This window comes from Sebastes umbrosus, chromosome 18, assembly GCF_015220745.1.
Source record: "Sebastes umbrosus isolate fSebUmb1 chromosome 18, fSebUmb1.pri, whole genome shotgun sequence".
Taxonomy (NCBI): Eukaryota; Metazoa; Chordata; class Actinopteri; order Perciformes; family Sebastidae; genus Sebastes; species Sebastes umbrosus.
The window spans coordinates 8120908-8148681 of NC_051286.1; the positions used below are offsets into that span (position 1 = coordinate 8120908).

The 27774-nt window shown below is 38.8% G+C and overlaps 2 protein-coding genes across 13 annotated transcripts in view; both read left to right on the plus strand.

Annotated features, from left to right (window-relative positions):
• Nucleotides 1-23840, plus strand: part of LOC119476904 (dystrobrevin beta-like) — a 46696-nt gene extending 22856 nt beyond the window's left edge. For 4 of the 10 annotated variants that reach the window (XM_037750544.1, XM_037750547.1, XM_037750546.1 and 1 more), the window contains 11 exons: nucleotides 76-163; nucleotides 355-434; nucleotides 1140-1238; nucleotides 4926-5022; nucleotides 5242-5262; nucleotides 5517-5670; nucleotides 6066-6155; nucleotides 6371-6418; nucleotides 7470-7697; nucleotides 8028-8058; nucleotides 9279-12202. In XM_037750544.1, the coding sequence (XP_037606472.1) occupies nucleotides 76-163; nucleotides 355-434; nucleotides 1140-1238; nucleotides 4926-5022; nucleotides 5242-5262; nucleotides 5517-5670; nucleotides 6066-6155; nucleotides 6371-6418; nucleotides 7470-7495 (703 nt within the window). In that variant the 3' untranslated portion in view covers nucleotides 7496-7697; nucleotides 8028-8058; nucleotides 9279-12202. Of the gene's footprint in view, nucleotides 1-75; nucleotides 164-354; nucleotides 435-1139; nucleotides 1239-4925; nucleotides 5023-5241; nucleotides 5263-5516; nucleotides 5671-6065; nucleotides 6156-6370; nucleotides 6419-7469; nucleotides 7698-8027; nucleotides 8059-9278; nucleotides 12203-15526; nucleotides 15641-23711 lie in introns of those variants that run through there. The other 6 variants (XM_037750551.1, XM_037750545.1, XM_037750550.1 and 3 more) reach the window with 6 other exon arrangements.
• The window catches only part of LOC119476900 (DNA (cytosine-5)-methyltransferase 3A-like), a 47736-nt gene continuing 43770 nt past the window's right edge, over nucleotides 23809-27774 (plus strand). For 2 of the 3 annotated variants that reach the window (XM_037750535.1, XM_037750538.1), the window contains exon 1: nucleotides 25544-25568. In XM_037750535.1, coding sequence (XP_037606463.1) covers nucleotides 25563-25568 — 6 coding nt within the window. In that variant the 5' untranslated portion in view covers nucleotides 25544-25562. Of the gene's footprint in view, nucleotides 23943-25543; nucleotides 25569-27774 lie in introns of those variants that run through there. The other variant, XM_037750533.1, reaches the window with a different exon arrangement.

The window sequence follows — 27774 nt, forward strand, 5'->3', positions numbered from 1 at the left end:
TTATAACAGGCTCTAAAGAGTGGAAAGAGTTATAGCAATGATCATTAGTTTATGTTGCTGATTTGTGTTTGGCAGTAGTGTGGACAGTCCCAGGAGAGAAGATGAAGAGCACAAACTGATCGCCCGCTACACCTCCCGGCTGGCAGAGACTGACAGCACAGGAGTGAGTCAACAACACCTTGTTTCCTCACACACACACTACATTAGAAATACACAATCAGGTACTTCTGTGAGCTCTGGTGCACAACTGTGGGTGATCTGTTTCTAAACTAAGATCATCTTTTGGTTGTCAGATGATGACTGACCCACAATCAGTGAGCTCCAGTAACTCAGTGTTGTGTGTGTGTGTTTCAGGTGATACCGAACCGGAGCATCAACTTTGATGTGAACAAACAGAAGAGGGAGCTCATTGCTCAGCTGGAGTGCAAAAACAGGTAGAGGATGAGTTGTCAATTTGAATTAATTACCTTTTTAGCTTGGCTCTTGTAAGTCTGTCACATTGTAGTTGTATTTGTGACTGTATAGAGATTACACTGGTGTCTCAGCACAGTTTTACCCCATTATTAGAAAACACTGGTCTTATTTAGGAAAAACATTAGAGAAATTATGCAACTTATCAGTGTCGTTTCAGAGTTTGACACAAAAATCAAAGGCAAACATTTTGGGACTTTTTGAAAGTTTGTAAATTTTATACCCTTGCACTTATTCACTTATTGAGTGGATAATACAATTTTAAATGAAACGTTCTAATAATAAATGTGTTGTTTATTATCAGGTGTAAAACTGTTGCTCGTTTTTTTTTATTGAATTAAAAAAATATATATATTTTTAATACTTTATTTTAAAGTTGCTTTATATAATATTATTATTTTAAATACAACTTATTCCCACTAAAAACTCAATAATACTAATATAAATGAATAATAATAATAATAATTATTATTATAATTACATAAGTACAAAATTTCCCAAATGCAACTGCTTGTCAGATTTAAAGTATATTCCTTAAATCCAACATGTACATTCCTCCATATATCTGCAGAAGTGTGTGAGTGTTTGTCTTTTCACAGTCTGTTCAGCCATGTAATGCTCCCCCAGCCTCCCAGCCATAGCTGACCAGTATGTTTTTCATTTCCCAGAGAGATCTTGGCTGAGATCAAACGTCTCCGCGTAGAGCATGATGCAACATGCCAGGCCACCACCAACCCAACTCTGCTGGCCGAGCTTCGTCTGCTCAGGTAAACACAGACTCCACCACCACCGCTGCTGCACACACATACATACTATAACCATTATTTTTTTGTCATACAAACAGAAATGATGCCCAAACATCATTTTCAAAAACAGTCAAAAAGATTGTCAGCCCTGCGTTTTTTTCTACGTCGTGTGCCACAGTGTCAGATTTGGCGAGAAATCTGCCACGTTGCTTTGCAGCGCAGAGGGAGAGTTCTTTATGGCAGATGGCGGTGACAGATGGTGGACTTTGTGAAAAGCCAACGTAAAAGTCACTTCCAACATGTTTATGCTATTTCAGTAAAAACAGAAACTCCAAGAGAGAGGAGGGGGTCTTGATTTTAAAGCAATAATAATTCTGCAGAGTTGCTGATGATGATGGAAGGATACTGGGAGTTTTAAATGCGACACAGAGCAGCTTTAACCCAATGTATAGATTTATTTATTTGATTATAGCATCTAGAGCTGCAACGATTAATTGATGAATCGATTTAGTTGCCAACTATTTTGATGATTGATTAATCGCTTTGAGTTATTTTTTAAGAAAAAAAAGTCTAAATTCTCTGATTCCAGCTTCTTAAATGTGAATATTTTCTGGTTTCTTTACTCCTCTATGACAGTAAACTGAATATCTTTGAGTTGTGGACAAAACAAGACGTTTGAGGACGTCATCTTGGGCTTTGGGAAACACTGATACACATTTTTCACCATTTTCTGACATTTTATAGACCAAAACAACTAATCAATTAATCAAGAAAAAATAATCAACAGGTGAATCGACAATGAAAATAAGTGTTAGTTGCAGCCCTAAAAGCATCTTTGAACTTATTCTGCCGCTGCAAGTTTTTGTAGAAAAGCGACACAATCTCTGTCAATATTCAAAATGTACTGTGATGAATGGAGCATTGTTTTGATTGTGCGACAAATTATATGCATGTGTAGTGAAAACTGAAACAACCTTAATGACACAAATTAGCTAATACCCATAATTAGGTCACTACACTCCTACACTCTATTTGATGTTAATTTGTTAAGTGCATCCCCATTTTGTACCCTGAAATGACCCTTATACTGTAACTATTCATCCAATGTGTAAATTACCCCCATCAGCCTTCCATGCCACATGCTATTAATATGAATTTTCCACCCTGTACATCTCATCTATGTGCAGGACCGTTAACTAGCAAGAGGGTTCTCAAATGCATCAATGTCTCGGTCATATCCTCGTTCTTTAAAGGACCAGTGTGTAACAATTTGGGGGATCTATTGATATTAATAAGTATGTTTTCTTTAGTTCTTAGTTTCTTTAGTGTATAATCACATAAAAATAAGAATCGTCATGTTTTTGTTGGCTCAGAATGACCTGTTTATATCTACATAGGGAGCAATGTTGCATGTTTCTACAGTAGCCCAGAACAGACAAACCAAACACTGTTAACTTTTCCTGCTTGGGCCGGAGTTGATAACGTTACTCGCTCCCGTCGCCACTGCTCTTTCTCTCTTGCTTCACCACTCACTTCCCACGTACACACACACTCTAAGCACTCTACTCCTACAACAAATGGCTCTAGAGAGGGCTATTCGCGTTTTGCTTCGGCCACCGCAGCTCTCCAACACGCTTGGCACTCAGGAGAAGTTGTAATCTGCAACTTCACCGCTAGATACCGCCAGATCTAACACACTGTTCCGTTAAGGGGTTTGTGGGGGGTGGGGGGGTTACAGCCTAGATTCAGGACAAGACATCATTATTGGAGAAAACTTCCAGTAAAATACTTTAAATAATACAGATAAAGTGTTTTTTAAACTTTCTGTCAATCCCACTGTTGGCAGCTTTACTTTGGGGTTATAATGACTCAGATCTGGAGTTACTGCATGACTCAGACTTCATTTGTTTAGGGAAACCATGCAGGAACGAGAAGAGTTGACACTCCTGCTTTAATGTCACATCCAGACCACACACTGTTTGGAAAAAAAGATTGTAAACACCTAGTATGATGTATGATGTCACATATGCCGACTCTTAAATAAATCATGGCTTTTTACTGACAACTCACTAAAGTAAATATTACGAATGTATCATTTGAATGCAGTTTGGGTTCAATTTGTACTTCTCAAATACTTTGAAAGCCTTGGTGGTCTACACCAGAGCGTTTTCATCATGATGAATGTTCCTGCTGCGTCTGCCATCTGAGAACCAGTCATCATACATCAGACTTGATTGTGTTTTCAAGATGTCAAAGTTTGGTTTCAAGGTCTTGTGAGAGAGGCTCATGATGTTCTTCTCATGTTCTCGTCGGCTTAGGGCTGTCACGGTGACAATGATTGGCTCAACAGCGCGATATGCAATATTATTGCCTTTTTGTTTTGCAAATTACTTTCCAGATTTTAGTTGTATATCAATAAGCTTTATTGTTAGGCTGTTATTACGTATAATGTTGCTTTTAAAATTCATTAAATAGAACACAAAAGGGCAACGTGGTGCAGTGTGTTTTTCAGCTGAGGCGCTTTGGTTGCGTCTGGTTGCTATAATTTGGCACAAGTTAGAGTACTTGCTCTGGATGAAGGGAAGGCTGAAGCACATAGGGAGAGAGGACAGACCCGCCGGTCTATGTGTATTAATTTCTCCTCCATTGTTGTTGTTGTTGTTCAGCTCTTGTAGCTTACATGTAAGATGTGACGATTGGTCTATGTGGTATTTTTCGCGCCCCTCCTCCATTGGACAGCTGGGTAAAAACTGATAACGACGAGCACAGCGTTTACCCAAAGTTGAGCATTTTTCAACTCTCGGCTACAAGAAACGTGCAGCGCTCAGCGCAGAATAGATGCTTAGCGCGTCGTCACGCTGCTGGGGTTTGTAGCATAGTGTGGTCCGGATGGGACATTAAAGCACATTGCAAATAGTTCAAGAAAGAAAAAATATAAACATAGCGGTTGTGGTGGTTGCTTGCCATCCCCTGCGGTTGACCAGTCAATAGCACGGTGTAACAATACTGCGGTTATTGCGACAGCCCTAGGTCAGCTACCAACACAGGAAAATGTCAAAGATTTCTGACGTTGTGTTCCTTCGATCTCCAACCATCCGTGTTTCCATCTGATCGCTCTACGATTTTCATTTTCTCATGCAAGGCTCTCACCTCGCTTCTGCTGTTTCTCCTGGGAGGGATGATCTTGCGCTCAAAAGTGACATGAGTCTCTTATTTCGCTAACCAGGCGACTTGACAACTGTCTGCAGAAGTGTAAGAGAGAGAGAGAGACAGAGAGAGACAGAGAGAGAGAGAGGAGTTTTGGCAGTTTCCCAACTGTGTTTTATCCACTCATAAACCTCATGGTACCAACCAAAGCAGCCCAGACTGGAGTGATTTAGAGCCTACCTACATTTATGCCAAATGTTTGATCTGGCGAACAGAAATCAATACTGTTTATGTGGCTTAGTGCAAATGAATTTGTACCAAATCAAATGTGTGACATGAGAAGTGTAAATGTGGCCAGTAAATCCACTCTCAGAGCTCTCAGTGTTTTCAGCTTTCTGTCTTATTGCCTTTCTGTATTCTTGTACCTTTTGTAAGCTCAAATGATTTCAGTTTAATTGTGTCTTCTGCCTCCTGTGAGTCCCTGTTGCACTCTGGTTCTTTTGTTGCTGCCTCCCGACGCTCTGTTATGTGACAGTAATGAAGGGCTGGTGTGTGTTGCAGACAAAGGAAAGATGAGCTGGAGCAGAGGATGTCGTCTCTGCAAGAGAGCAGGAGGGAACTGATGGTGCAGCTCGAGGGATTGATGAAGCTGCTCAAGGTGACACACACTTTTATCGTCACACACTAGAGGGCAAAGTTTCCCTTTTTTCTTCACACCTTCCTATGTCTATCCTCACAGTAACAAGCCTCACTTTTCCCTCTGCTGTTTCCTCCTTTAATAATTTCACCTTTTTCCAGCTCTGACTGTGTCTGACCTCTTCTTTTCCATCCTTTTCCTCCCTGTTTGTTTCCAACTGCCCATGTTGTGGTCCTGTAGGATGAGGAGCAGCGACAGGCAGTAAGTTTATCCCCCTTGTGTTGGACCCTCAGTGCTGTAAATGTGGGATTCATGCAGAACCTTTAAATATCAAAATAAATCAACTTTACAACCAAGGTTAATTTTTCCAATCGGGACCTGAATATTTTGGTCACCTTTTTCCAGCAGTTACCAGAACTTTTTCTACTCTGTGAAGATGATGTCAGCTGCAACAAAAATGACAAGTTAGATGTTTCTGAAAGTCATAAACCGTCCCTTATAAATCCATCTCTTAGGCGCAGGCGGCTGGCTCTTCTCACGCCTCTCCTTCTCGACCGAGCCCATCAACCGTCCGCTCTGTAGGTGCTGCATCTCCCCAGACTCACATGTACCCTCCTCAAGATTCACTCGCTGGGGTCGGTGGTGACGTACAAGAAGCATTTGCCCAAGGTAAGTCTGGAGCTTACAGCAGGGTAAATGGAATTATTGTTTTTATGGTCTTGCACATTAAGTAACATACAGATCTGATGGATTTGGTTCAGTTAAAGCTCTAAAACAAAACACAAGAAGTGAACCATCTTTGGTCCTTTTACTTTCACCTCTTTGAGACACACATGAGAGATGTTTCTAGTAGGATTTAGTCCTAATCTAACAAGGTTTTCATGTTGTTCCACCACTTTTCTGAGCAGCTCAACAATTTTTTTCTTTAACATAAGCTTTCATATATATGAACAACTATGGGACTAGGGCTGTGTGTTTGCAAGAATCTGGCGATACGATATGTATCATGATACAGGGGTAACGATTCAATATATTGCAATACTGTAAACATCTCTCCATCACAGGCCCGAGAAGGAACCTGAGGAACGACCTTCTGGTAGCAGCCGACTCCATCACCAACACTGTGTCCTCGCTGGTCAAAGAGCTGCACTCTGGTACACATACACACATATACATAAATACGTACACGTACAGACACTTCCATAGTATCCTGCAGATGATCTTTTTGACATCTTTGTAGCTTCTAACGATCAACCTTTCCCAAATTAAGACAAACATTGTGTTTGCTGTTGACAGTTTTGGGTATTAAATTGGTCAAGAAATACAAGACGTTCATATGTTGACTTTTTTTACCCTCATTTCTGACCAGATGATGTTCGAGAGGAAGAGGAGAGATTGCTGAACGGGAAGGACAGAGGTAAGATAATATCCTCATGTTTCCTTTTCACACTACTCCTTTCTTTACTCGCTCTAACAAAACTTCACACTAACACGATCACTCTAATGCTTCACCTTTGCACGAGGACTAACATGGGGTTCTTGAAATTGATTTCAGTATTGCTGAATTAACACATCTATAGCCAGACGCTTGTAGAGCATTTTAAAATGTTCCCTTTATCATGCAAAAACCAACACCAAACAATAAAATAAATTGTAGAGTAAATAATGGTAACAAATGAATGAAAAATGATTTCCACCTTTGACTCCACGCTTCATTTTAGAGTTGTTTTTTTGGCAATTTTCACATAAAAGGTGGTAAGAACGGGTGAGATTATAACAACCAACAACAACAATCAACTTTTAACAACTCTGTTACACGCAAAAGTCATGTGTTCAAAATGCTTCTTGAGTAAAAGAACATCAGCAAAATGTAAAAAAAAAGTGCTCATTTTAAACTGAGTGTTAAATTATGCTGCCCCTAAGGTCCTGAAAGATAATATTTTGTGCATCTTATTTTATAAGCTGGAGTAGAAGTATAAAGTACCGTATACTGGAAATACTCACCTAAAGTACAAGTACTTAAAACATGTACAGTACTTGAATAAATGTACTTTCTACCACTGTTAAAAGACATGATGTTCCTCTGTGTGGGTAAACGGCTGCTTCATGCAGAGTGAAGCAGATTTTACAAACATCTGACAGAAAATATTAAGATGAATTTATCAGAATTAAATACTAATAATACAGCATTGGCTACAGAGAAACTTCAATCATAGGTGGAATACATCAGTTAGCTCATTTTTAATAAAATATATCAATAATCTGTACTATATGACCCCTGATAATGGAAGTGAATCTTGTTTTTTTTTTTGCACATATAAAAATCGCTCTTGATCCCATCATCAGGAGGTATTTGCTAAGACGTTAAATGCGCCTTTTCCTGCATGTCTTCCTGCGTCTGTGCGACCACGTGCGCAGTCTCTCCACGACTCCACTTATTCTCCAGGTGCTCTCTCTCTCGTCTGCAGGCTTCATTAACATGCCGTCTCATTAGCCACTCTTTATGGAGCCCCTCCTCTTTACAAGAGGACCGCCTGCAGAGCCCAAGCGGTGGAACTACTTCCTGGTCTGCTCCCCGAGCCCAGATTAAACGCTTATAAGAATACTAACCCGCAGTACTAACCCACCGACCCACGAACAGCCAGCCAGACAGACAGACAGACAGGAGACCAGGGGTCAGCCCCGCGTTCAACACAGTTAAGTCTTGACATTTATAAATACTGTGTTAAGACTGTCCAGAGTTAGTGAGTTTGTGTAGCACCTGTTTTATGTTTCTATACTAAGAACTGGTTCTTATTACAGTTTCTGGCAGAAATCTGTAGCATTTGTTATGTTCTGTTTCTTTATTTGAACAGGGACAATACACAAAGAAGATTAAGCTTATATAAAACAAGGAGAGATGTAATGTACTGGGTTTTAGCAAATTGCTATTTTCCACCCGTTGTCCCTTTGCAGAACAATTTAGCTTGATTTAGCTTCACACTGCACTGTGCTAACAAACCTTCTTTATTTCTTTCTTTCTTCAGCAGGTTAAAATGATCGCAGGACAAACAAAAAGTAAGTGTTTCACCCCTTTTTTAAATTCATGAAGATAAAAACTCAATTTCTTGTAAAGCACAGTTATCTAAGGTTGATTCTGTCAGCACACGGTACAATTAATGGTACAAGCAAGCTCTAAACTCAAATGTGCCGAAGTGCACCAGATACCAAACATTCACAGATTGAACTACTTTGTACCTCTTAATTATTTACCGGTAATCATAAATCAATCATCAGATGTTTTTGTTACAAAGGCAGGCTTAGAAATGTTACTGCTTTTGAAGAAAAAGGCTGCATTCAGGTTTTATGGGAAAACCCTGAATGAATGATTTGATGACTCAAAGCAACAACTTGTTTGCACAGGCCAACAAACGGACGCTTTTTGGTTCCTCCTGATCAGCTTTTAGAAGCACTGTGAGTTGTTTTATTTGAGTTCATGCAGAGAGAAAAATCTAACGTAGCTGTTTACAGAATTGAGAAAAATCTGATTCTGTCATTTCTATTTGAAATGAAAGCATAATTTTCTTTATTCAAAGATAGATATTTTTGTGTCATAATTGTCAAACTTGTTTTCAAAGTAGTAGTTACCAACTTTGAAGTATGTGATGGTGTTTTCTTTTACTTTTGAAAACCAAAGTAGATTTTTGGAAATATGCTTATTCGCTTTCTTGCCAAGAGTTAGATTAGAAGATTGATACCATTTTCATGTCTTTACAGTAAATATGAAGCCACAGCCAGCAGCTGGTTAGTTAGTTTAGCATAAAGACTGGAACATGCCTACTAGCACCTATAACGCTCACTATATCTCATTTGTTAAATTTGTACAAAAAAAACAAACACATTAATTGTGGTTTTATGTGCCAGAATATCTCTTGGCCAGAGGCAGTGACTTCATGTAGTCTTGTTATTATCATAATTAGGATCAAACTAAAGAGAAATGTGTTAATAAATGAGGTTTAGAGGTGCTCTTAGGCAGATTGATTTTAACTCTTCAAAGAGCCAGGCTAGCACTTTCCCTCCTTTTCCAGTCTTAATGCTAAACTAAGCTAACTGGCTGTCGTCTCCAGTTTCATATTTACCATACAGACACAAGAGTATTATCAATTTAACTCTAAACAGGAAAGCAAATAAGTTCATGTCCCAAAATGTCGAACTATTGCTTTAATCCCATATGACAGAATATAAAAGAAAACAAACTCCTGATTAGTTGTCTGTCTTCTCTGTCGCTCTCTCCTCAGGCAGAGTGATGTTTCATCACGGCCAAAGAAGACTGACCCTGCTGGGATTAAAATATATCTTCTTGTATTAATCGTTAGCCAATGGGGATTAACTGCCAATCAACCAATCACGATGCTGGACACCAAACGACCGCTGGGTCCCTACTGATGTATAGCTGTGATTCTGTGTTTGTGTGTGTGTCTTGTCACTGTGGATTTACTTTTGTTTTGATTTGATCATGCATAGCTAAATGAATCCTACTGATTTGTACTGTAGCGTGTGCGTGTGTGTGTGCGCTCTGCGTTTTCGAGGGTCGAGTAAGTGAGAGGGACGCCGTGAAGAGACAGAAAGACGTGTTGAGGAAATTTGTGAAGGATTAAAAAGTGCAGGAAAGTTTCAGGATAGAGATACAGGATGTATAGTGGAGAGAAAAAAACAAACAAAAAGAAAGTCAAAAAGACGAGAAGTGAGTTGTAATGTTTTAAGTTTCGGCACTGTGTGCTTAGTATTTATTGCTTTGATTTGATCTTTGACATTTATTCATTCAGTTTGAGTGTTTGTTTATGCGTACGTGAGTGTGGTCCGGCCCTGCTGAGACGATAAGCTTTAATGGGACGTTTCCTGCTGTATAAAGCCCGGCCTGGTGCAGGCTGGGAAGCTGAAGTCCCGGTCCTGGTCCAGGTGTTTGAAACCTGGAACAGATTAGCTCTACGGGCGCTGGTATGACAGCAGCTCAGGTTGTCCAGGCCTCTCTGTGTATCTCGGTACTGCAGTGGGACGACAGTCAAAGAGGAGATATCTGATTACTGTGTGTGTGTGTTTGTGTGTGTGTGTGTGTGTGTGTGTGTGAGAGAGAGAATATGAAACCATTTGCTTCAACAGTTTATCAACAGAGTAGCAAAGTGGGTGGAGAAGTATTTATCCCCTTTACAAAATCTTCTTTTAAAGGGTCACATGATGATTGAAAGAATGATGAAGAAAGTTGGTGGTTGAATTGCTCACAACTCCATGTCCACACACATTTTTGCGTGACCAATGATTTATTTTATTTTGATAGAGGAAAATATTTATCACAAAATCATGTAAACAGAGACACAATTATTTTCCAGCAACAAGAGAAGAAGAAAGAGAGGAGAAAAAGCTAGCAATCTCAATCCTTAGGAAAAATATACATCAGGCCGGCAATAAGTCATCCAGAGTAGGATCTCATCACAACGCCGCCTTTTTGGGGAAAACAATTCCACGTCCTGCATAGAGGGCAACAGCCTAAACAGAGGAAGTTGAAACATGTCTCCAAACTTGTAATTTAAACATTCGGTTTAAATTAATAACGCTATGCCAAAGAGTTGCTGTGTAGTTGGTTGCACCAACAATAAATCCAAAAACATCTGATTTGTTCCTCTGCTATGTCCTAAAAAAGATATAATGGAGGGGCTTTATGGCTCAAAGCCATAGACAAGACCAGTGTTGCGTCAGGCTGCGCTCCTTTTTAGGGGAAAGAAACTTGCTGTCACATTAAACAGGAAAATATCGATAAGCTGTTGTTTAGCGGGTTAACCGCGGTTTTCACACTGACATTTAAGGCACATATGATACGTGAATATTCACTGTCAGTGCAGTAAATCGCTAAATGATGCTGGTGACAGTGACCAGCATGGCTAGTTAACGTTAGCTTGAGTGTAAGGCTGCTTCAGTAATACAGTCATACATTATCATTATCAGACTCCAACTAAATCTCAGCCTATAGATCAAACAGTTGGCTATTAACACGTTGGTTATTTACAGACAACGACTTAGCCTAACGTGATTCAATCAAATATGTAACTACAGATATCTGGATAAGCAATATCCGGCCACTGTGTTGGACGGGGAAAGACTATCAATCTTAATTAATCAAGGTATCGCAAAATAATTATTAGACGTGTTAAAAAAAAAAAAAATGTTGTTAACGAGATGAATGCATACGAACTTGTCAAAATTACAAACCAAACATACGTCAAATTGCATTGAAGTCTATGGGATCTTTGGTTTTCTTTTTTGGGGGTGCGGCCTTGACTTTTTAGTACCCGTATGTGCCGGTCTGATGTAGAAAATATAAAACACTTCATTGTTGTAATCAGGAACAAAACGCAGCACATCATTCATCCAAAATTGACTCATCAAACACAATTTTAAGCTCTCTGATTGGATGTTTCTTACTGCAATGCTCCATGGGAGTTGTAGTTGACCTTTCTCCTTTAAGTCTTTACATATGGAGTTATGACTTTTTTTACCAGCAGATTTTTATGTTCACCTACGTCCTCAAAGTGCTTCTACTGCCAATTACCGAACGTTATGCAAAAAATAAATGGGACTTTTACTTTCTAAATTCTGCCTGCCCGAAATATCTCCTCACACTTTACTACTCTTTGATGCCTTTGTAAGCTTCCTGTACTATTAAGGGGATTGTGGGAGTTGACGTTCTCTTTGGATGTTGAACTACAACCAGCACCCCAAAAATCTGTATGCAAATCAAACATGACCCAAAGTGACTTACTGAGCTTGAATCAGATCAGGTTGATTTATTTTTATGTAGCAGATGTGAAATAATTTTATCAAAAATATGTTTTTAGCATTTCAGGGTTTTGGTTTCTGCTCATATGAAGCTGTATGTACATTTTTTGGATCAGTTTTCAGTTGGCCCTCCACATTGTTTGACTGACAGCTTGTGTCTGTGATGATCACATTTTCAGACTGACTGAGTGTGTGAATGATTAAATAAATAAATGAATGAGTTCTTGTTTCTGTGTGTGTGTTTGTGAAAGAGAGAGTGAGAGTGAAATCAAGACTGACAGGACAGACGCGTCCCGACATGAAACTGTAAACACCTTCAGCTCTGAACCTGCCTGAGCTGACGTTGTGAGTGAAAACTGTGTTTCATCTGCAATAAATATTTAACGTCAAACTGTCGAGTTTCGTCCGTCTCTGTGACTGTTGGTCTTAATCCCCCAGGACACAAAAGGCTGGGAAGCAACATAAAAACAAAGCTCTGATGTTTAATTCAATAACTTTCCACTACTCTACTATGTCAGAGCTCTTCCATGACCTCAACATTGTATTCCCTCCTGGTTTCTTCATGTTCGTGTACAGTTTGGCAGAACAATAACATCTAATGTAATACATCTGTGAAACAAGTTGGACACTACACTCTGCTGTATTCCTGGAAAGTGACCCATTTCTAAAATTCCTTGACTTCTCTCATCTGGAATACACCATTTGTAAACCCCAGGATGTTGCAGCAACTCCAAAAAACCTGCAGAGAAATAAACCAGAGTGGAAGATAAATCTGAAATGTGCAGTACAAGAAAAATAAGACCATGACTTAAGAGAGAATGTTGGATGATTTACATGATAAAGTTGTGGGCTAATAGTGAACAAAATGTCCCCTATTTTATATTAGGACACAAAAATCCAGTGGTGGAAGAAGTACAGTATTTATGTCCTTTATACTTAAGTAAAAGTAGCAACACTACAAGTAAAAGTCCTCCTCTGAAAAAGTTTTATTATATTAAAGGGACTATTTGTAACTTTCAGAAATGCTTGTTAACAGCGACACCTGTGGTCGTTAAGTCAACGAAAGTCAGCGTCGGGCTTGCGCTTGCTCGCTCTAAATAGACATGAACGAGCATCACTCCAAACAGTGAGGCGACACACATGTCAGCTCAAACCACAATATCACTCTATATTTCACCTGCTTGGCAGTAATGTTAGCTGACCAGACGGAGGTCTCTCCATGAACATGATTTAGATCTGATCCTAGTGTTGGCTTTTCCTGCTTCAGCCCCGCTGCTTCAGCCTCCGGGCTGAAGCAGGAAGAGAAACGTTATCACCTCCGACTGCGGCCGGAGAGAACAGGGGAGACACCGGCACCCATTCGTAGACGATAACGTTTCTCACTGCGGAGCCCCGTCACTTCACAAGACCCGGGAAACCTCTGTTGGTCTGGAGGAGCTGCAGCATTTATTTCTGCACAAAAGTCCACTGTACATTCACTAGATATTCTCAGAGCTAAACTAACTCTTCTGCAGTGTGGAGTGTGCGCGCATGAATGTGAGGTGGAGCGAGAACGCGCGCGTTGCATGAGTGAAGGCAAGCAGGCAGAGGAGCGGTCTGAACAGCGTAGCCACACACAAGTGCGCATATGCGAGCACGCATGGGACACCGACCCGGTAGATTTATACCTGTAAAAAGTTACAAACAGTCCCTTTAAATCTTAATATAATTTGACTGTTGTTGAGATGGAGATAAATCTAACATTTAACTTTTGCCGTCAAATAAATGTAGCAGAGTAAAAAGTATTTTAGTCTGAAATGTAGTGGAGTAAAAGTATAAAAGTGGCATTAAAGGTACCTCAATTTGTACTTAAAGGAACAGTGTGTAACAGTTAGAGGGATCTATTGGCCGAAATGGAATATAATATTAATAAGTAAGTTTCCTTGAGTGTATAATCACCTGAAAATAACAATTGTCGTATTTCCGTTAGCTTAAAATAAGCCGTTTATATCTACATACTGAGCGGTTCCTCTTCACAGAGTCGGCCGCCATGTTTCTACAGTAGCTCAGAACGGACAAACCAAACTCTGGCTCTAGAAGGGGACATTTGCGTTTTCATGTCGGCTAACGTAGTCCTCCTACATGTTTGACACACGGGAGATGTTTTAGTTGGTTGCAATCTGCAACCTCACCACTAGATGCCGTTAAATCCTACACACTACACCTTTAAGTACAGTTCTTGAGTAAATATACCTAGTTATATTCCACCACAGCAGAAGTCACATAGTCTTTGAGACTATGTTACTTTTTAAATATGAAATAACACATTCTTACCCTTAAATAAACTCTTAAACAATAAAAATGCAGTCTTGCTCTATTCTATACAGTCACAATAGGTATATATTGCTGTGAAAGTCCTGCATTCAAAATCTTACTTAAGTAAAAATAGATAAGTATAAGCAGCAAAATGTATCAGAAGTACTCATTATGCAAAATGGACCCATTCATATACATATGGTATTGGATATTACTGATGCATTAATGTGTAAACAACATTTTATTGTTCATGTTGGAACTAATTTGAACAACTATGTATAATGTTTAGGTATTCTAATGTATAATGCATCACATGTTAATAACTGATAATGTAACTAGTAAATAAATGTAGTGGAGTAAAAAGTACAATATTATAGCAGAAAATGGAAATACTTAAGTACCTAAGATTTGTATAGTACTTTGGTTAACTACCACTTATTTAATTAAAACATTCAACCATTTTCATCCAATCTGATCCCAATAATCTGAGGAGGAACAAAACGGAGCCAATGTTTTTGGTCATAACCCAGTTTCTATAAATAAACACCCAATTTTTCTCCTGCATGTGTGACTTTCTTTAACTTTCCTCCTGATTTAGTGTCCTCATTAGTATGGATGAGCAGTTCTCACGTTTCCCATGAGCTTCCTTCAGAGGTCACGCCTCTGTGTGTGTGTTGTGTTGTATATGTGCGTTTGTGAGGTGGGGGTGTAAACTATAGACTGAATAAAGCTCATTGAGGTTGTCTGTTGTTGGTGACCTCACTGACTGCTATAAATAACCCCCCCACCCACCACCTCCTCCTATACTCACTCACACAGTGCAGTTATGACCCTGTTTATTAGGGATCTTTACACTTTCTTACTCGGAGGTCGAACTGAGTTTAACCTTCTCTTCTAGAGCAATAATCAACTAGTCATAATGCAGTAAAAGTCAATTTCATCTCTGAAGTAAAAGTTAATTCAAAATATTTTCTGATTCAAGCTTATTAAATGTGAGGATTTGCTGCTTTTTTCTGTTTGATATCATTGTAAATTTGATAATTTTTCATTTTGGACTGTTGGTCAGGCAAAACAAGCAGTTTGATGACACCACGTTGGGCGTTTTCCACTATTTTACGACATTTTATGGACTAAACTATTAAAGTAGATTGAAAAAAATAAACAGATTGATCAAAACAATCAATAATGAAAATAATAGTTGGTTGCAGCCCTAGTAAGAATGTCTTCATCCACCTTTCTATCTCTAGATGTTGGTAAATGGAGGACCACATACATTTCTACATGTTTAACACTGAATCCACACTTTCAAGGAAGTGAGTTAGTTAAAGTAAAATACAACTCAAACATTCTCTTATACCGTTGTAAATACTGTAATATTCAGTGCAAACCCACTCCCCACTGCTTTTCCTCTCTTTCCTAGAATACCACATACACAGCAGTTAAGAGAGCAGGTTTCAACTCGTTGCAGCATGCTTCAGCTTCACCTGTTGAGGAACCTGCGGAGAAGAAACTAACCCGCCAAACAAGAAAACAGGTAAATGTGTTGCACTCACTTAAGAGGGTTGTAGGTAGGTGGAGACAGGTAACCTAGTGACAAAACATGACAACAGAACATGTTTGGGGAGTTTTTTCTTTAATCTGAACTAGCGAGGGTGATGTATGCTGTACAGATTGTAAAGCCAGGCACATCTGTGATTAGTGATATTGGGCAATATAAATTGACTTAACACCTTTGTGCATCAACAGTAGCTGTTTTTTATATTAGTCCAAATTCTCTCTAACACAGTGGTTCCCAACTATTTTTTTTATTAATCATGAGATGATTAAAAAGATTGGAAATAAGAAAGAAAATCTGCATTTGCTGCACAAATTGTTTTTCCCAGAGGTGTGGACTCGAGTTAAAATGACTTGGACTCGAGTCAGACTCGTCACTGAGCGGCAGTTGGAATAAATGATATCAAAGATAATTTTGTTTGCGTATAAAAACAATGCTGTGGTCAACGAAAAAAACTAATTGCAGTATGCAAAATGTGTGGGTCGAAATTGGTGAAGAGTGTATTATGACTTGTTTAGGACTCGAAACTCAAAGTTTAGGACTTGGGACTTGCCAGTCTTGCCTGAGGACTTGCCTGTCTTTACTTGGCACTTGATTCTGGACTTTCCATTTATTTTTAATATTATTTTTGTTACATTTATCAAGTCATTTATTTATGTATTGCTTATTTATTGACTAATCAATTTCTTATAATGATGACACTAAACTTGCTCTAGAATATTTATATGTCTTTCTCAATGTACTCACCCTGAACTTGTTCTGAAGTTACATTTAAAGGTCCCATATTGTGCTCATTTTCAGGATCATACTTGTATTTTGTGTTTCTACTAGAACATGTATACATGCTGTAATGTTCAAAAAACTATTTATTTTCTTCATACTGTCGGCCTGTATAGACCTGTATTTATCCTCTGTCTTAAACGCTCCGTTTTAGCGCATTTCGACAGAATTGTGACGAAATTGCAACAGAATTGCGTTGCTAGGGAACAGCTTGGGTCCATGTGTACTTCCTGTCAGCTGATGACATTCACATACACTGCAACCAGGAATGAACTGGGACACATTTAGAATATTTACGTTTAAATCTGTGTAAAGGGTCTAAATATTGTATATTTGTGACATCACGAATGGGCAGAAATCCTGACAGCTTGTTTCAAATGCAGAGTTTCTGAATACGGGCTGTTTGTATTTCCCTGTGGATTGAGCGTTTCGATACTTTAACAGTATTTTTATAGGACTTAAGCCTGCTTTATAATAAAAAAAACATGAAAATCTCACTTTTTTATAATATGGGGCCTTTGATTGAAGTTTACTTCATGGAAATAGCTGTTTTAGCTTAACTAGTTAAGCTAGTTTGTAGTCTGCATACTTCTACACCTGTCCTCACTCAGGTGCAAGTGTGTGTGTGCTGAGCTGAGAACCTACAGCTATAGACTTTAGGACCCAGCGGAAACTTTCTCTCTCCGGTGCGGCGGCAGCCTCTGCGGCTCGTGATAGAGCGAGCGAGCCGGTTGGTCGGAGAGAGAGAGACCGAGAGAGAGAGAAGCAGGCGGGGGAGCGCGAGCCAGCATCGGAGAGAGGAGAAGACCCGGTAGAGCGCGAGAGAAGGGAGAGAGAGAGAGAGAGAGAGAGAGGAGAGAGAGAGATAGAGAGAGAGACGACCGTCAGGGTCCGTGTACCTGAGGGACGGACGACACGGTAAATATAAACATTACATTTTGACTCAGCCGTTACAGCCGTTAACAGCCGTTTACAGTCGTTACAGCCGTTAAGTTTAAATCTACCAGTCATCTTCCTAAAGTCATCGCTCGAGCGTTGCTCCGCAGCCAAAAACCGTTGGTTCCGTTTAAACAGATGATGATGTGCGCGTGAAGAGCGCTTATAGTGAACTTGTGTGAGGATAAATCAACCGGACAACCGTTATATAACGAGGGTGTGTTGTCCGGTGTAGCGTACACCCTCCGGAGACAGCAGCAGGTAACGTTAAACCGGAGCTCACCGTGTCCTCTCTTCACCCACCACCACCAGATGCAGACAGACACATCAGCGCGCGGAGGAGCGGTTGGGGCCGGCGGGCGCGCGCCTTGCTTGAGGTTAACGGGTGCATTCGGTCTCTCACGCGCCCCCGTGTGTCACCGTGTGTGTGTGTGTGTTTTACCTGACCCAGTAAAAGATTATAGTCGCTACACACTCACACAGACACACGTGTGTCTCACCGGCTGCGGCTGCTCAACACACACACACACACACACACACACACCACCGGGATTATCCGCCGTTACTGAGAGACCATCCGGTAAAGGCCGATTGAGGTCGCTCCCAATATTAATTGTCATAAAGCGGAGCTTCCGTCAAGCTAGCAGGGAAAGCTACGACACTTCCGGCGTGGACTTTAAAAATAAAAGCCCTCGTTATACACTGCGTCAAGTACAAATCTCTACGGATACTGTTATAAAAATACTGTTTAATCAGCTTGAGTACTGAAGATATTGTTGAAGTGATTGATGCATATTTTAAGATTCAATGTCATAGCTTCACATCTAAAGATTATTTTCATAATTAATAATATTTTGGTGTATAAAATGTCAGAAAATAGTGAAAAATAGACATCTTCAAATGTCAAATGTTTTGTCTGACCACAAGTCCCGAACCCCAGGTTGCTCAATTAACTGTCACAAAAGACTAAAAAAGCAGAAAATATTCACATTTGAAAAGCTGGAACTAGTGAATTTATGGATTTTTTTTCTAAATAGTTGCCTATTCATTTTCTTTTAATCAGCTAATCCATCAATTGGCTAGCTGTTTCAGCTCTAGTATGCTGTGATCACTTGTTTTTAATGGTATTTTGGGTTTTAGCAACTTATGTGGAATTTACATCATACAACCAACAAAACTTAACACATGGTGTGTTTTTGCTGATCCCATTATGTTCAGACTTAAATTTCACCACTTTAAGGCCAATTATGATTAAATAGATAAATAAAGAATTCAGTATTTCCCCATGTATAAAATGTCAGAAAATAGTGAAAAGTGTCACAATTTCTGACCATAAGTCCTAAACACCAAGGTGCTCAATTAACTGTCGAAGAAGACTAAAAAAACAGAAAATATTAACATTTGAAAAGCTGCAACCAGTGAATTTAGGATATGGCTTAAACAATTGATCATTACCAAATAGTTGCCTATTCATTTTCTTTTAATCAACTAATCCATCAATTGGCTGTTTCAGCGCTAGTATGCTGTGATCACTTGTTTTTAACGGTATTTTGGGGTTTTAGCAACTTGTGTGGAGTTTACATCATACAACCAACAAAACTTAACACATAGTGTATATAAAATGTCAGAAAATAGTGAAAAATAGCCACAATTTCCCATAGTCCAAGGTGACATATGTCTTTTTTTTAATCTTACCACAGGTCCCAAACCCCAAGGTGCTCTATTAACTGTCACAGAAGACTAAAAAATAGACAATATTCACCTTTGAAGAGCTGGAACCAGTGAATTTATGGATTTTCCTGGCTCAAACAATTAAGCGTCACCAAATAGTTGGCTATTGATTTTCTGTCAATCAGCTAATCCATCCATTGGCTAACTGTTTCAGCTCTAATATGTTGTGAGCACTTGTTTTTGAGTTCATTTAAGTCATGTCCTTGTCATATATGGGGGATTTTGGGGGTTTTAGTGACTTGTGTGGAGTTTACATTATACAATTAACAAAACTTAACACATGGTGGGTATTGTTTTTGCTGATCCCATTATTTTCAGACTTAAATTTCACCACTTTAAGGCCAATAATAAATAAATAGATGACTAAAGGATTCAGTATTTCCCAATCAAGAATTTTATTCCTGGCAGTGTGGAAGAGGTTTTGAAACAGGCTTGGGGACATACAACTTTCAGTAAACATAGCTGAATAAATAAATGAATGACAAGTGTGTATGATAAAACATTTTAGAGACTTAATTGTTGGTGTCAGGTGAATATTTTTGGAGGGTTAGGGAAAGGCGTGTTGGAGGAATTGGACTCATGACCTCAGATGACTTTATCATTTCTGAAATCCTGGCTACGGCACACTTGGATCTCTTTGAAAATGGACAGCTTGAGAAATGTTAAAAGTTGGAAAATAAGAGTTACCTGCCTTTAAGAGTTCATGACATCAATGATATCATAATTAGAATATAATTACCTTTGCTCTGTTAATAAAATAAGACTTTGTTGATCATCAAGGGAGGAAATTCAGTTACAGCAGTACTAAAGAAAGGAAACAGAGCTATTTAAATTGAATAAATAAGACAAAGAAAATCTAAATCAGGTTTATTTCTATGTATAAGTATATACATAGAAGGAATTTGATTCCGTTTTTTAAGCAGCTCTCTCAATGTACTTACACAGAATAGAAATAACAGAATAAAGAATACAATAATAAAAATATAAATAAAATAAAAATCATATGTCTATATACAAGTCAAGTGTTCATACAAGTCAAGTGTTCGGGAGTTGTAAACAATACAAATAGTGCAAAGAAAGATGTCTGGAGATGTCTATATACTGTATGTACACTGAGTAGGATTCATATTTAAAGTGACAGGTATGTACATATTATAATATGTACATAAAGTGACAGAAGATATGTACATATTAGAGAAAAATGCATTAAAGATTGTAAATTATAATCTAAAATGTGCATTAAAGACTAAATTATAGTCTAAAAATGTGCATTAAAGACTGTATATTGTAATCTAAAAATATGCATCAAAGACTATAAATTATAATCTAAAAATATGCATTAAAGACTGAATTATAATCAAAAAATATGCATTAAAGACTGTAAATTGTAATCTAAAAATATGCATTAAAGACTATAAATTATAATCTAAAAATATGCATTAAAGACTGAATTATAATCTAAAAATATGCATTAAAGACTGTAAATTGTAATCTAAAAATATGCATTAAAGACTCAATTATAATCTAAAAATGTGCATTAAAGACTGTAAATTATAATCTAAGAATGTGCAAAAATGTACATTAAAGACTAAATTATAATCTAAAAATGTGCATTAAAGACTGTAAGAGCAGCAGTGGATATTTGGTGTTAGAGGGTTATTGACAGTGTATGACTGATTAAGTGCTCATCAGAGTGATGGTCTGTGGGTACAAAGTGTTCTTGTATCTTGATTGTTTTGGCTTTTATTGTGAAGACAAATCACCTACTTCCCTGTCTTATCACCGCCTAACTCTCATTACCTTGACATACCTCTGAAGCTTTTTCTCTGCGCAACCATTTCTCCTCCCACCAGTACAGGCTTATTCTTGGGCCTTTGACTATGGTCTAAGTCAAACCATGAAGGCTGAAACAATTTAAAGCAGTGTGTATAGACTAGCTATAGGAGTGAGAGGTGTGTCAGTGACCTAAATACGCAGAACTTGGAGGAGTTGTTTGGCCTGGAGCCTGGAGCTCTTGCAGGGAGCCCCCGGGGGTGTGGGGTGGATACTGTACACCCATTTCTGCAAAGTTTCCACCCCTGTCTTTCCGCTGGTAACCCTGGCCGGCTGCCTGTTGTCTTAACAGTAGGTGATGTAAGGCCGCAGCGTGAGGAGTGACATACTGTACAATACGTCTTGAAGAAAGCCAGACATATTGGCTGCACTCACACTGTGCTCAAATCCAAATCACTGCTGAGATCCAATTTTCTTTTAGGCACATGCAAACATAGTGCTTTAAGCTCCTTTTGTGTTCAGATTGTGATCGGTATCGGAACAAATCACACTCCTGGAGTGACTGAATACGGTCACAAAAACTTTGCATGCTCACGCAGAAGTATATAAGTTTAATGGAGACTCCTTTGACTAAATGACATCATGTATGGTGTTATTTATATGGTAATATGCAGCTGATCTATAGCCATGGAAAATTGTATTTTATTATACTATATTATAGCCAGAAATCACAACTCTAAAGAAAAAGTGGATGGCAGGTGTCTATTAAAACCTTATAACAGAACGTCTCAAACTAAGATTTGGTCAGCAGTTTAACCACTGATCTAGTGCATGATTTAAATCATTTAAACTAAGAATCACTGTGTGGCAATTAGGGGTGGGAATCACCAGAGGCCCCACGATACTATATTATCACAATATTTAAGTACCGATATGATCTGATTGTGATTTTAAACATTTTGCGATATGCTACTCAGTATTGCAATAAGATATATTGGGATTTATTACCTTTTTTCAACTGCTAATTATGCAGTTTGTCTACATCTGTTTTATCTAAAAAGATCCCGTTTTCACTCTGTTCATCTCAGAGTTTTCATTCACATATCTTGAGGTCAGACGTCAAGGGAGCCCTTTGAAAATGAAATCATGCCAGTTTTTCCTCGCAAAAATTTAGCATAACTTTGGAGTGTTATTTAGTGTTCTTCCTGATGAGCTAACATGACATGTTAGCTTGTCATGACACTCGCCGTTGTTTTATGATTCTCGGCCAGAGCACATGACGATTGGTGCCAATGGATTCATTAGGTTTTCTAGTTTCATATAATGCCAGTATCTTCACTCTAGCTAAGAAGTGAAGCCCCATCTTGTTTGACTCCACCTTCTTAGTAACATTAGGCTTTCCGCTGTGCTCCTCAGCCTCTTCATTTGTCTGAAGAACACTGTGAACAGATACGAGCCTCAGAGCCAGATATGGGCACATTTAGTTGAAATCTGTTGGTAAACGCCCTTTAAAAATCTCAAGAGCTTTCAATCTGCCAAAACAGCTGGAAAAAAACGCAAATCCAAGCAGATCTAAATCACACTCAAAACTTTTTCTTACAAATCTGTCCTTGTGCCCTCTTGACGATTAGGCGACAGCATGACTTTCTCTTGTGCTTGCTCAATGGTTTTGTCACTTATTAACTTCCATATGACAAATAATGAGACAAAAGAGACCCAAAATGAGTACAAAGTCACACATGGCTCACCCTCCGCTGAAGCTCCAAAACAATGACGTGTGTGCTCGGTTGGCAGGAGTCATAGCAACTGTCAAATTGTAGCGACGTATTTCAGATGTGACGGTTTAGTTTAGTAGTCAAACGACAGAAAATGAATCAGTATAAATGTTATTATTCAATTAATTATTAATTGCATAAAATCACTCGCAATCTCAATGGGTTTTGGACTGTTAGTCAAACAAAACATTTAAAGATGTCATCTTAGATTCTGGGAACTTATGGTGGAGATTTATTATAATTATTAATTTATTTTATTTATCTTTAATGATTAATGAATACAAAAAAAAACTGAATCTGACAGCAGAAACTGGCAGCTTTAAAACACACCTAGGGACCTTTGTTGCATGCTGTCAAAAAAGGCAAAAAAACTAAAAAGATAAGATAGATAAATTATATAATGAAAAGATTAATCAGTAAGGCTATGAAGCAGCCCGAGACTGTTTATAATGGAGGGTTTACTTTGCCCTCAAAAAACAGATACAGTATAATTAACAGATTAAGGACCAATTGACCCAAATCAAGATAAATAATAAGCGTCTATGGGATTTTTCCCTGTTTATACCGTCATTAAAATACAGATCTGAGTCCTGTTTGAGGGAAAAGGATTCGTTTTTGGACACGTTTACTACCTGCACTTTGACCGCGGCCATTTTGTCTAATAATGAAAGAGGACAGTTTTATCCGGCCACATCAATCAAACACTGTGACAGCCTTGTTGAAAGCTGCCCTGATTCCAGCAGATTCCTTTGAGGACACCTGTGTGTGCGTGCGTGGATGCATAAATGTGTGTTAACCTGTTACTGCTATGAAATTGAATATGTTCTGCTCTGCATGTGCAGGGGTCCCATCCTTCAAGTACAGTTCACTGAGACACCTTTGGCTTTATTTACAGCCTTAACCTCGGGGCTGTGTGTGTTTGTACGTGTGTGTGTGAAAGGATGAATGAAAAAAAAAAAGATGTCAGCCACATACTGAGAATGATTTTGTACCCGAACTTACTGTATATCCAGTCATGTCATGTTGTGTGTGTTTGTTTTGTCTTTCTTCTTCAGGAGAGGGGGAGGACTGAGTGAGCGAGTGATCGTCCGACAGACAGACAGACACACAGACAGATTGAATGAAGCTGCACCTGGTGCTTCTGAGGGACTACCCCATGTTTTGATTTGCTCCATTTTTTACTTTCTAAACGTGGTTTCACCGAGCCGCTCCCAGCCATGCCGTCCAACAGTCCTGCAGCCGCCGAACCGCCCGAGACACCGGAGAACGACATCACCAATGACGTGGTGAGTCAGTGAGATAGATTATTAATGCTGCAAGCACAAGTACTATTACTACTACTAATGTAATGGGGAAAAGTCCTTTACTCGTGTGAAACTAGGAGAACCACAATGGAGAAAATACCCCAGTAAACACACACATCCAGCAACAAAATGCTTATGAAGTATTAACATACAATGTATGGAGTCAGGTTTGTGCCAAAACAATGCTGTCTCTTTACATGAATACGTTGACAAAATACAAACAGCAGGAGATAAATGACTCGTTAATAAAATATATGTGGGGATCTATTTAAGGACATGAATGTATATATGTATTTATATCTGTTGTATGTATTGAGTGTATCTGTACGTTTCTAGACAAGAAAATGTAACGGAAAATATCTGTCATTCTAAAACAAAAAGTATAATTTAAAAGCCTTTTTAAAAAAAATGTCATAACTACAAGTTCATTCAATAATTAATCTTTTAAAGGGACAGTGTGTAGGATTTGGGGACATCTAGTGGTGTGGCTGCAGATTGCAACCAACCGAGTACCCCTCCGCTCACTCCTCCCACTCCAAGTGTGAGGTAACGTGAGCCGCCAAGTGAAAACCCGTGGTAACGTCGTTCGCCTCGCTCAGAGGCCATCCTTACCATAATAACACTACTTTAAGAGCAACAGAAGTCAGACGCCGGCTGGCGGTACAACGGTTTTGCACTCTGTGGCTCAAGTTTCTGCAGTTTCACAAGCATGTCGGAGAACTACGGTGGCCTCCAGGTAACGTAAAAACGCGAAAAGGCTCTCTCTAGAGCCAGTTTTGTTTTTTCCGTTCTGAGCTACTGTAGAAACTTAATAATAAGTGATTATTAAGTTATTATAATTAAACTATGAAAGCGTTTATAATTATTCAGGTTGCACTCTCCAAACTCTATAAAATGTATCAAGTATTACAGCAAGTATAAGTTAGAGTACTCATTTTAATGATTGGTTCCTTTTTAGAGTGTAGACTGAGTGTATTTGATGTGTTAGCAGTGTTTCAGTGTTGTACAGTAAGTGCAGGTGGCGCAAACTAATTAATATACTGTCGAGTAATTTAAATTGTGGCACTACGTCAATGTTATGGAGCTCATTATAGAGCTGTAATGCTGTAACTACATCCATCAAATAAATGTTTACTCATAAAACATACACGTACATTTCCCACTGTACGTAGTGTTGTAAATGGGAGTGGAATTACATATAAAGTGGGAATACTTCAGTAAAGTACTAGAACTGAAAATTATATTTAAATCAAGCAAACACACTGTCCACCTATGACTTTTACCACCACTTGTACTACTACTATCTCAGCTACTGCCACTACCATTACCCCTCCTGTTACTGTTATTATTGCTGCTTCTATTATACATATTAAATTACTACTAGAGCTATTTTTGCAGCCACAGATATTATTACAACCACCACCAGTTTTACTACAGCTATCATTACCTCCACTACTACTTTAGTTGAGAGCTTTTTTTAGCCAACATAAACAGAAAATCTGGCACTGTGTGTGTGTGTGTGTGTCTGCAATAATTAAACTTACAGTTATTTATTTACATTCACTTCAGGCTTTTCTGCATTCCACACACTCACCCGACCACATGCAGGTGAGACGAGTAAAGGGTTTCGACTCTCAAACAGTCACAAATGAGCACACACACAAGCACATACATTAACACACAGTCAGACATACACAAAGTGAAAAATGGCTCCTTTCATTTGCGCCCCGAGAGCCCAGGGCAGCCCTCGTAAATCTGTGAGAAGTTTGAAGTTCATTCTATAGTGCTGCTATATAAAGAGCCGTCTTACTCACTCACTCACTTCCACATTCACACACTGGCAAAGAGCCAACAAGTACAAAGTTTCCCTTATAGAGTTTTTTTTTTTCTTACTATAGAGTTTGTTGTGCTTCTTAACTTCCTGAGACTAACCTCTCAAAGAGTTTTAAAAAAAAAAAGCCCACAGAGAAATCTGAGTGAGTCACAGAGTTTAAACAGAGGAAGACATGAAGATAGAAAGAGAAAAGAGGTGTGTGACTCCAGTTTTAATCCACTGCACATGACAGAAGCTACTGTCCAGATGTTGAAGATAGAAAGACATTTCTGTGATGATGTTCAGAAATAATGCCAAAGTAAACTTGTGAAAAAAAAACTAAAATTTAAAGTTTGTGAAGGTGTGGGAAATATTTAAAGATGGAGAAACAAATTGAGAATGTCAAAAATTCAGACTTGTAACCTTAATGTGCATGGATAACGTCAGTGTCATGCAAAACTTTATGCTTTTCTGCTGCAAAGGGGAGATTTACACTCACAGCAGGCATTGAAATTTTAAGCTTAAAGAACTTTATTGACCCTTATTTGAGCTTGAAAATTAAGCACTGGCACTTTCCCTTAATGCACTAATCGCTGCTAAGCAAGGTCTTCTTTCCTCTCTAATGCCTTGGCTGCCAAGTGCACTCATTTACGCTACTGTACATATACAGTATGTTACAAACTCCAAACACAGTTTAAAGACTGTCAAAGGAACCACCTTGAGGGACATGTGAGATCCTGATCATGTGGACGAGGTTGTTTTACCTCCAAAGCCTGAAGGCGACAGTATGCTTGAAACAAACTGGCTCCTATTCCACAGTTCAAGAATTCAGGTCAGGGCAAAAAAACTGACATCATAGCCTCCTCCTAACTGCATCAAACTGCCTCCTGCCAAACTTCTGATCTCTCTCCACGAATAAGTAGTCTCAATGCAATTAACCATACAAGTAGGGATCTCTTCGAAGGTAATATACTATAGTGTTTCAATAAATTGTACATGCTGCTTGAGAAGTTCAAACACTGCCCTACTTTGTTACCTCCCTGTACCTCACCAGTCACTTGATTGTCTGTTTCAGAGATTTACAGAAATAGAGGAACGCAGGGCCCTGATTTCAGAGGTTACAATAAGCACTTTATTTTAAGAATATGAGGCCTTAATGCCTTGGCTGCCAAGTGCCTGTGTACATATGGTAGGACTCAACAATAAGGATCGCCCAGGGCAAGTAAAATGCAACGCTAGTAAATCTAAAAAATAACTAAACACATTGTTTTTTCTGCAGCTGATGATGGAAGTAGCCAAGTGGTGAGCCATCTCGCTTCTTTCTCATCTCTGTTGAGAGTTACACATGCGCAGTACTGATCAGGCACTGGCAAGAAAAGGACGGCGGGTAATGTCAAAGTTTATGCGCTGATTCGCAAGCGAGCATTTTAAATTATCCTGGAAACAGGAGATTAGTTGAGTGGTGTTAGAGGATGTGGTCAAAAGAGGAAGGAAGCACTGCTTGGTAGAAGTACATGAAACAGAATCCAGGAAGTCTTGCTGGATAGATCATCCTCAAGTGGTGCAGACAACCATGGAAAAGCCACTCTGTCTTCAGGTGAAAAAATAGTGATTTTATTTTTGGAGCATATAGGCAATAAAGCAGATCAACGCGTATCAACTCTAGGTCTTCATCAGGGACCCTGATCCAGCCAGACATCCTGTAGTCTATTTCACATAACTTTAGTCTTTGTTGTTATTAGATAACCGCTAATAAATAAAACAATTTGTATAGGGGCGAATAAAAAATGACTTTGGGCAAATAAATTTCTGACCCACTTGCCTGAAGCATTGACATTGAACCCTGCACGGTATATGCTACAAACTACAAAGACACTTTGAAGATGGTATAAAGATGCTGGAGGACCTGTAAAAGCATCGCTCTGTATTCTGACCGTGTGGACGGTGTTTTTTATTCCATCTCTGAAGCCCAAAAAGATGTAGTTGTCGCCATATTGCTGA